The 9,288-nt window shown below is 58.9% G+C and overlaps 1 protein-coding gene across 3 annotated transcripts; it reads right to left on the minus strand.

Annotated features, from left to right (window-relative positions):
- Window positions 1–589: 589 nt before the first annotated feature.
- On the minus strand, window positions 590–5,406 carry TRIM47 (tripartite motif containing 47). Of its 3 annotated transcripts, XM_033182228.1 has the most exons (7): window positions 4,434–5,406; window positions 3,287–3,382; window positions 2,776–3,006; window positions 2,417–2,615; window positions 1,917–1,991; window positions 1,419–1,552; window positions 590–1,005 (listed from the first exon to the last, which is right to left on the minus strand). In XM_033182228.1, the coding sequence occupies exons 1-7, from the start codon at window positions 5,112–5,114 to the stop codon at window positions 595–597; spliced, it is 1,827 nt and encodes a 608-aa protein (XP_033038119.1). In that variant the 5' UTR covers window positions 5,115–5,406; the 3' UTR covers window positions 590–594. The 3 variants fall into 3 exon arrangements, with proteins under 3 accessions (XP_033038119.1, XP_033038118.1, XP_033038120.1); XM_033182227.1 differs by having other exon boundaries at window positions 590–1,552; window positions 4,434–5,400; XM_033182229.1 differs by having other exon boundaries at window positions 590–1,552; window positions 4,411–5,193.
- Between the last annotated feature and the right edge of the window lie 3,882 nt (window positions 5,407–9,288).

Consider the following 9,288-nt stretch of genomic DNA (forward strand, 5'->3'; position numbering starts at 1 on the left):
TCCTGACCTCAAGTGATCTGCCTGCCTTGGCCTCCCAAAGTGCTGAGATTACAGGCGTGAGTCACTGTGCCCAACCAGGACATAAGTCCTCTTATTGTAGATGCTCTGGGCTCCAGCCACATCCTGGGCCGGCTCTGTGGGCTGAGGGCTATGTGTGAAGGAAGTTCCAGGTCTCAAAACTCTCTTGCCCACGCCCAGGGGTCCTGCCCTGTTCCTGGAGGGGTGATGCCTGCATTTAATGATGGGCACAAACAGTACAAACAGCGAAGGCAGGTCCAGAACCAGGCTGCCACATGAAAGATAGAAATAGCTGGTGGGAGTCAGGCCATCCCAAGCAAACACTCAAGCAGCCGGGATGGCAGTGGGGCTGGAGAAGCCACCTCTGGCTGCCCCTGCTGGGAACAAGGGAGTAGGGGTGCCCCAAAGGGCAGGTACCCTGTTCCAGTCCCCTTCTCACAGGCCAAGGCTCTCTCTCAACAGGCATCCTGGGACTAGGGGCTCCGGCCCCTCTCCTGCCTGCCCACTCAACCAGCTTATGAATGAGAGCGGTTCTGGGAATCCTTGGGTGGAGAGGATGGAAAAGGAGTCATTCATTCAACAAGTGTTTATTGAGCACCTACTACATGCCAGACATTGTTCTAGAAACCTGGAAAAGGAGGGGTCAGGGTAGCTTGGAGCTGTCCCAGCTGTAGCTCTGTCTCTCAGAAGCAAGGTCTGCAGGGGAACAGGGTCTGGGGGGCCTCCTGCCTGGAGGCGGGGGGAAGGCTGAATATATAAAAGGTGGAAGCCTCTAGAAACGAGAAGGCTGGGTGTGTGGGACTCATGCTGGTGCCTTCCCCAGAGGAAGGAGAGGGCCCAGAGGAGGCAGCTTCCTGGAGCAGAGACCGCAGCAGGAGCGCCCACGCCCCACATCACCTCCTCTTCAGCACGGATATGCAGGACTTCTTGAGGGGCCCGATCTGCAGGTGAGCGTCCACACTCTCCAGGAAGAAGGCAGGCTTGAGCCTGTGGGTGAACAGCCCCGCAAAGTGACTGTCCAGGCGGCTCTGGAAGGGGTCAATGGGGGAGGCCGGGATGCCACCCCGGCGGGGCCGGGAGGCCTTCAGCCTCCGCAGGAGGCTCATCTTGCCGTCCCGCACAGCATAGAAAGCCAGGGCACGGTCGGCATATTCTAGGCAGACCCCGACTGTGGGCGAGAAGGCGTGCGGCAGGGGAGCCTCCAGCCCATGAAACCAGACGGAGAAGCTGCGTCCATTCCACTGCAGGCAGCAGGAGTGGGCGTTGCGGCCCAGCCGGCCGCGGTCGTAGGGCTCTTGTGGGGAGAAGTCTTCGGCCATGACCCCCACGCTGACCCAGCCCTCGATAATCTCCACCTCCCAGTAGTAGGTGCCCCGGTCCAGGGCACCCTCGCCCAGCACCTGCTCACAATGGGCGAAGCGGGTAGGCGACTCAGGGTAGTTGATAGGGCATAGCACCCTCTTGACACCTTTGGTTCCAAACAGCTGCAGGAACTTGTCTGCCGTGTCACTGTCCAAATCCACGATGTAGGCAACTGATCCCGCGGACAGAAGAGAGAGGCAGGGCTCAGGGCCAGGCTGAGAGGGCACGGCCCCTCCACAAGTGCCCATCCCCAAAAACACAGCCTCTCCCCTGCTTTCCAACCGGCACAACCCAGCCTCGCCGGAGACCACCCCAGGAGCTGCCCTAGCTCTCCCCACGAACTAGGGAGAGGAATCCTAACCCTTGTGTGCCAGGGCCCTGCTGGGACCTGCGTCTGGGATCAGCCTAGCAGCCCTGGGAGGGCACAGTGTGAGTGGAGGGGGCACGGGCGCCCACTTACACTTGAGGAAATAGTCTCAGCCTAGCAGCCCTGGGAGGGCGCAGTGTGAGTGGAGGGGGCACAGGCGCCCACTTACACTTGAGGAAATAGTCCCTGGGAGCTTCACTCTCCAAGAGGTTCGTGCTATCGGGGTCCTGGGGCTCAGCATCAGCTGTAGAAGAGGAGATAATGGTGAGAATGCCCCCAGACTGCCCCCCTCCGAACCTGTGACGACAATCCCTTCCCCCTTCACTTCCTCCCAGAGTCCAGAGCCACCAGGGAGCAAGCACCACCCAGACGTGGCACGCTGTGCTCACACGCATGCCCATTGCCTGTGTTCTGCTCCTTGCCCCACGTGCTTCCCGGGCCACAGCCCCTCTGGAGCTAGAGGGTGGGCTAGGAGAAGCCCCCTCTACCCCAGGTCCAAGGGGCTGATGGATCCTCACAGGGTGGCAGCTCTAGTCACTGGCGGGATTTGGGCTCCTCCCTGTGCCAGGCACAATTTTCCTCCTCCACTTCTGGATGGGCACCAGGGCTGGGGACCTGTGTGAGAAGCTGGGAGAGGGTGAGTCATCAGGGGAGTGGGGCGGTGCCCACCTTCCGAGTCCAGCTTCTGTGGCCAGTCCTCGTTGCCAGCCGGCCCCCTCAGCTGCTCCCACTGGTTGGCGCAGGCCACGGCCAGCACGTCTCTCACTGCGCGGACAGCTTGGGAAGATTTGGTGAAGCTGAGCTCCCTCGGCGGTCCAGGGCCAGGGCCACACCCCTCCTCCAGGGCCAGCCTTAGTGCCAGCAGCTCCTGTGCCAGAGAAATGCCCATTAAAGCTCTGCTGGCCATGGCTCCTCCTTGCTGGGGGTGGAGGCAGCTCTGTCAGGAGGTCATGCACCCACTGCCTCCTCCCTCCACCCCGACCTGTCCCAGCTTCTGTTCCTTCTGTGGCCCCCAGAGCGGCCCTCACCTGCAGGAAGCTGACTGAGTCGGCTTCAGGGACCTGGCTGAGATTCTGGCGGGCTCGGCTCAGGCGGCTGCGCTGTTCCTCCTGTCGCCGTAGGTCACCCTGGGAGCGGCCCAGCATAGCAGCTTCCCCCTCCTCAATGAAGGCCAGCACCTGGTTCTGAAAGCCCTGCAGGGCAGCCGCAGCATCTGCAAACAGCCGGCTCACCCTCTCCCGCTCCGCCACGGCTGCACTCTGCACAGAATGACGGTAGTGGGGGCAATGAGGGCAAAGAACCGTCCTGGACTGTGGCTCCCTCCTTCCCTGACCCCGGCTTCCCACCAACCCTCCTGAGGTGACAGAGGGGCCAGCCCGAGCCTACCCTGCATCTGGGCCAGGTCAGGGGACACTTGTGCTCAGTGGGTATGCGCATGGCTTGTTTGGAGTGGATTGTGCCATGCTGAAAGCATACACTGCCAGGAGTATGCCCACTGCAGGGGAGGACAGGGATGGAGGCTGAGGAGGGGTGTCTGACCTTGATGAGGGCCACTGTGCGCCTGGACTGTGCAATGCCAGCACCCAGTTCGTCCATGCGGTCCTCCACGGCGCTCAGGACTTTCGGCTGCTCAGCCTGTGGACAACACCCTCCATGAGTGTGACGTCTGGCAGAGGCCACAGCCCTGCCCTGGGGTCCCAGGCCTTGCCAGGGGAGAGAAGGGGGTGACCGGGGAGTGGTATCTGTGCATTGGGTGGGACTGGAGTGGCCATGATGTCCCATAATATGCCAGAGGGGCCTGCAGCCCAGGCTGGTGCCTTTCCTGAACGCCTGGAGGACCCGCAGGCTGACTGGGTGTCTGCCTCCCGTCTCTGACAGGAGGCCCAGTACAGGGCTTTCTGCTGGTCTCAGTGTTACTCAGATGAATCTGAGAACTTCCTTCGGGGAGGAAGGGGCACAGAGTAAGCGAGTTAGGTGCGGGGGTTGGGGGTGACTGCACAAGGAAGCATTAAGCTGTCCTGGGGATCACTGTTCCCAAAGAACCTGCATCCACAGTCCAGGCCTGAAAAAAGGGGATTCCGGGCAAATCCCCTAGGTCTTATGAGTCACTGCTCCAGGCAGGAGAGACGGAAAATCCCTTGGCCAGAGGCGCCAAGACAGGGCTGGAGGCCAAAGGAAACTGGGGGCGGGAGGTAGAGACTGCGGCGCACATGCTCCCACCACGGGCCCCCGGAACAGCTGGACAGAGAATCTGTGTGCCCGGCCGCCCTCTGCCGCCCTCCTGCCGCCTGCCACACCCATCGAAAGCCGCAGACTTAGTCCAGGGCAAATCTGAGCTGAGACCGGGTGAGCCCCTGGGCGGCAGCAGGAGCCACGCTACCCGAAACCCCGCAGGCCTGACCCGGTTCCCTCCCGCCTACAGCCCCATAGACCCCGGCCCGGCTTCAGGTCCCCTGTCCGCTCTTCGCGTCCTTGTCCCGTTCTCTCACGTCCCTCCTTCTCCCTTCCCATTTCCATCCCGCGAGCAGATGACCTTGTCAAGGCTGGAAGGGACCGCAAAGATCCTCAGGTTAGAGGAGGAAATTAAGATCCAACCCAGGAAGGCTGAGGGGTCCAAGGTCCTCGGCCCGCTCGCGCTCGGTCAGTCACCAGCCCCGGCTCACCCGAGTGTGCCCCCGGAGCCCACCTCCTGAAGCGCGCGCTCCTGCTCCAGCGGCACCAGCTCGTGGCCGCGGTGCTCCTGGGTGGCGCAGGCCTCGCACAGACACACGCGCTCCGCGCGGCAGTAGCGCTCGAGCGGCCGCAGGTGGCGCGGGCACAGGCTCTCCTCTAGCCGGCGCAGCGGCGGCACCAGGCGGTGTCCACGGAGTGCGGGGCTGCGCTCGTGCGGGCCCAGGTGCGCGGGGCAAAAGGAGGCGAGGCAGGAGAGGCAGGACAGCGCGGCAGGCAGGGCCGCGCCCTCGGGGCACGCGTCGCAGCGCACTGGCTCTTCGCCGGCGGACCACGGCTCGGGCGCGCAGGGGGCCGACGGCTCCGGGGCGCTGGGCGGCGCGCTGGGCACCGAGGGCTCCGGAGCCGGAGCAGGGGCCGGGCCGGGGCCAGGGCCGGGCCCGGGGCCCGAGCCCTGGCGGAGCTGCAGCAGCTCGGACAGCGTGTGGTTCTTGCGGAGCTGAAGGCCGTCGGGGAAGGGCTCCTGGCACAGCGGGCAGCGGGCCGCGCCTCCGGGTCCGCCGGCGCCACTCGCGCCACGATGCGGCCAGAGTGCGCCCAGGCAGGCGAGACAGAAGTTGTGGCCGCAGGGCAGCGTCACCGGCTCCCGGAGCGGCTCTAGGCAGATGGGGCAGCTGAAGGGACCACTGCTGTCCATGGTTCAGCGGCCGCCCAGGGCGCCGCCGATTCTGCTCCGGCCTGGGAGGGACCCGGGCCGTTCGCGCCGCGGCACCGCCCCCTGGGACCTAGGCCAGGGCTCCGGCCCCCGCCCGCCCCCAGCTCGGCCCGCCCCGCAGCGCCACCCGCCCGCCCGCTGGTCCGCGGACTCCCAGTCCCCGCTCAGACAACGCGGGGAGGCCTCCGAGCCAGCGCGACCCCCAGGGGAGTCCGCGTGGTCCCAAGGAAGGGCGCTGCTGAAAGGGTGTGAAACTGAGGGAGCGCGGGCGGAGAACGCGAGGGGTACAGCGGAAGGAATGGGAAGGGCTCAACCTCCATCCCTCTGGTCCTTCTGGGCCTGGCCAGGGCTCCGCAGGGGCTGGGCGGGTCTAGCTGTGTCACGCCTGCACCTTTGCGCTCGACCCCTCCCCGGCACCCTTAGCAAAGTTCCCGAGCTGCTGACTGCAGAGAAAAATAACTGCTGATGTACATATGTTTTTGCCCCTTAGCGACTTTTTTTTTTTTTTTTTTTGATACAGAGTTCCGCACTTGTCGCCCAGGCTGGAGTGCAGTTGGGCGATCTCGGCTCACTGCAACCTCCGCCTTCCGGATTCAAGTGATTCTTCTGCTTCAGCCTCCCAAGTAACTGGAATTACATGCGCTCGCCACCACACCCGGCTAATTTTTGTAATTTTTTGTAGAGATACCATTGTTGGCCAGGCTGGTCCAGGCTGGTCTTGAACTCGTGACCTCAGGTGATCTACCCGCCTCGGCCTCCCAAAGTGCTGGGATTACAGGCGTGAGCCACAGCGCCCAACCCCTTTAGCGACTCTGTTTACCCCCAGTGGGGAACTTGGGCTTTTCTAGATCTGAAATGGGAAGTTGATGTCATTCCCTGAGTCCCTTGCCTGAGGAATTTAGTTCTGGTCCCTGGACACTGGGGGCACCTGTGGTGGGGCTGGGGGTTCCCCAGCTGGAAGTATTTAAAGCTCATCTAATTATGCACTTGAAGTGGTGCGTTTTATTGTATGAGTTATATCTCAATAATGTTAAGTTAAAACACTACACCAGAATGACAACAGAATAAGTAAAGTAGCGCTGATTATAACCCAAAGTGTAAAATAAACATCTATGGGTCCATGCCGATATAAATAAATAATAAATTAACAAGCCAGGGAGAATAGACACATTTTGCATTGAAAATTCCAAATAATGTTATTTTATTTTTATTTTTTTAGATGGAATTTCGCTTTTGTCGCCCAGGCTGGAGTGCAGTGGCGCAATCTCAGCTCACTGCAACCTGTGCCTCCTGGTTTCAAGTGATTCTCCTTCCTCAGCCTCTGGAATATTTGGAATTATGCGCGCCCGCCACCACACTCGGCTAATTTTTGTATTTTTAGTAGAGACGGGGTTTCACCATGTTGGCCAAGCTGGTCTCCAACTGCTGACTTCAGGTGATCCACCCACCTCGGCCTCCCAAAGTGCTAGGATTACAGGCGTGAGCCACCACTCCCGGGCCCAAATGATTTTTGTAGTGACTGTGAGGAGGAACTTAACTTCCCACTCCTGTGGGCTGTGCAGAGTGACTCTTCTAAAGGGAGCCGAAGCTTCGCAGCTGAGAAACCTGACACAGTAGCTCAGCCAGGTGATCAAGGTCAACATCAACAGTGATGTCAGGCTGGGTGCAGGGGCTCATGCCTGTAATTCCAGCACTTGGGGAGATTAAGGTGGGAGGATCACTTGAGCCCAGGAGTTCGAGACCAGCCTGGGCAACATAGCTGAGTGCAGTAGGCTGTGGTCCCAGCTACTTGGGAGGCTGAAGTGGTAGGATTACTTGACCCTGGGCAGGTCAAGACTACAGTGGGGCTGGGTATGGTGGCTCACGCCTGTAATACAAAAATATTAGCCAGGCAAGGTAGCATTTAATTTTTTTTTTTTTTTTGAGACGGAGTCTTGCTCTGCCGCCCAGGCTGGAGTGCAGTGGCCGGATCTCTGCTCACTGCAAGCTCCGCCTCCCGGGTTCACGCCATTCTCCTGCCTCAGCCTCCCGAGTAGCTGGGACTACAGGCGCCCGCCACCTCGCCCGGCTAGTTTTTTTGTATTTTTTAGTAGAGACGGGGTTTCACTGTGTTAGCCAGGATGGTCTTGATCTCCTGACCTCGTGATCCGCCCGTCTCGGCCTCCCAAAGTGCTGGGATTACAGGCTTGAGCCACCGCGCCCGGCCTTTTTTTTTTTTGAGATGCTCTGTCACCCAGGCTGGAGTGCAGTGGCGTGAACTCTCACTGCAACTTCTACCTCCTAGATTCAAGCGATTCTCCTGCCTCAGCCTCCCGAGTAGCTGGGATTACAGGTGCCCGCTACCTTGCCTGTCTAATATGGTGAAACCCCATCTCTGCTAAAAATACAAAAATTAGCTGGGTGTGGTGGTGAGCGCCTGTAATACCAGATACTTGGGAGGCTGAGGCACGAGAATGACTTGAACCCGGGAGGTGGAGGTTGCAGTGAGCCAAAGTCGTGCCACTGTACTGCCAGTTTGGTCTCAAACTCCTGACCTTAAGTGATCTGCCCACCTCGGCCTCCCAAAGTGCTAGGATTACAGACATGAGCCACTGCACCCAGAGATACCTGTAATTTCGGTTAGTGACAAAGTCACAGGTAACTGCTCATACCACTATGGTATAATTCTCTCCATTTGGAATGGAAAGAAATGCTTTCAGTAACGTGCTGCAGTGTGGCTTCCTTCTGCAGGATCTGAGGGAGACTGTCCTGGGCATCTGTCCCAGCTTCTGGTACTGGCTGGCAATTCTTGGCGTTCCTTGGCTCTTAGCTGTAAGATGTGCTCTAATATCAGTCTCAGTTGTCATTTGCCTTTTTTCTGTGTCTGTGTTCATGTCCTCTTCTCTCTCTCTCTCTCTTTTTTTTTTTGAGAGACTCTTGCTCTGTTGCTCACTCAAACTCCTGGGCTTAAGCAGTCTGCCTCACTCAGCCTCCCAAAGTGCTAGGATTACAGGCGTGAGCCACTGTGCCTGGTGCCAATTTCCTCTTCTTATAAGGACACCAGTCGTTGGATAAAGGCATATTCTACTCCAGTATGCCCTCATCTTCACTCGGTCACACCTACAAATACTCTATTTCCAAATAAGGTCACAGCCACAGGTCCTGGGGGTTAGGATCTGAATAAGTCTTTTTCAGGAACATGATTCAACCTATAACAGCACATAAGTAAGGAAAGGTTGGAGAGAGGCCCAGGCTCAAATGTGCTAGAGGTCATGCATGTCCCCTGGTGTTCCTGGCCTTCCTGGCCCTTCCCTAAACCTCAGCACACACTGCTGCGGCCATCCCAAACCCTTGTCTACCTCTCCCATCAGGTCTGCATTCCCACCTCTGTTTCCCCAGCTCTCTAGGCTTGGGGGATGGGAAAAATACTCTCAGGTCCCCTGAGACCAGGCTAGAAATGTTCAGAAGGAACTTAATGAGTTCAGAGCTAAAGAGGAGAAAACACAAGGAAAAGAGCACAAATGTGCCGGGTGCCGTGGCTCCCGCCTGGAATCCCAGGACTTTGGGAGGCCGAGGTGGGCAATCACTTGAGGTCATGAGTTCCAGACCAGCCTGGCCAACATGGCAAAGCCCCATCTCTACTAAAAATACAAAAAAATTAGCCGGGCGTGGTGGTGTGTGCACCTGTATTCCCAGCTACTCGGGAGGCTGAGGCAGGAGAATTGCTTGAACCCGGGAGGCAGAGGTTGTGCCACTGCACTCCAGCCTGGGCGACAGAGCGAGACTCCATCTCAAAAAAAAAGAAGGGCCGGGCGCGGTGGCTCAAGCCTGTAATCCCAGCACTTTGGGAGGCCGAGACGGGCGGATCACGAGGTCAGGAGATTGAGACCATCCTGGCTAACACGGTGAAACCCCGTCTCTACTAAAAAATACAAAAAACTAGCTGGGCGAGGTGGCAGGCGCCTGTAGTCCCAGCTACTCGGGAGGCTGAGGCAGGAGAATGGCGTAAACCCGGGAGGCGGAGCTTGCAGTGAGCTGAGATCCGGCCACTGCACTCCAGCCTGGGCGACAGAGCGAAACTCCGTCTCAAAAAATAAATAAATAAATAAATAAATAAATAAATAAATAAAAAGAAAAGAAAAGAGGCCGGGCGCAGTGGCTCAAGCCTGTAATCCCA

Source organism: Trachypithecus francoisi, unplaced genomic scaffold (genome assembly GCF_009764315.1).
Source record: "Trachypithecus francoisi isolate TF-2019V2 unplaced genomic scaffold, Tfra_2.0 Lachesis_group20, whole genome shotgun sequence".
NCBI lineage: Eukaryota > Metazoa > Chordata > Mammalia > Primates > Cercopithecidae > Trachypithecus > Trachypithecus francoisi.

Excerpts from the sequence above, each read along its gene's own strand:
- TRIM47 (XM_033182227.1), bottom strand. The coding sequence starts at position 5,114 with ATGGACAGCAGTGGTCCCTTCAGCTGCCCCATCTGCCTAGAGCCGCTC. Across the intron at positions 3,007-3,286 it reads GCACAGTGGCCCTCATCAAG|AGTGCAGCCGTGGCGGAGCG; the intron begins GTCAGACACCCC and ends CATTCTGTGCAG. Across the intron at positions 1,553-1,916 it reads CAGGGACTATTTCCTCAAGT|TTGCCTACATCGTGGATTTG; the intron begins GTAAGTGGGCGC and ends CCGCGGGATCAG.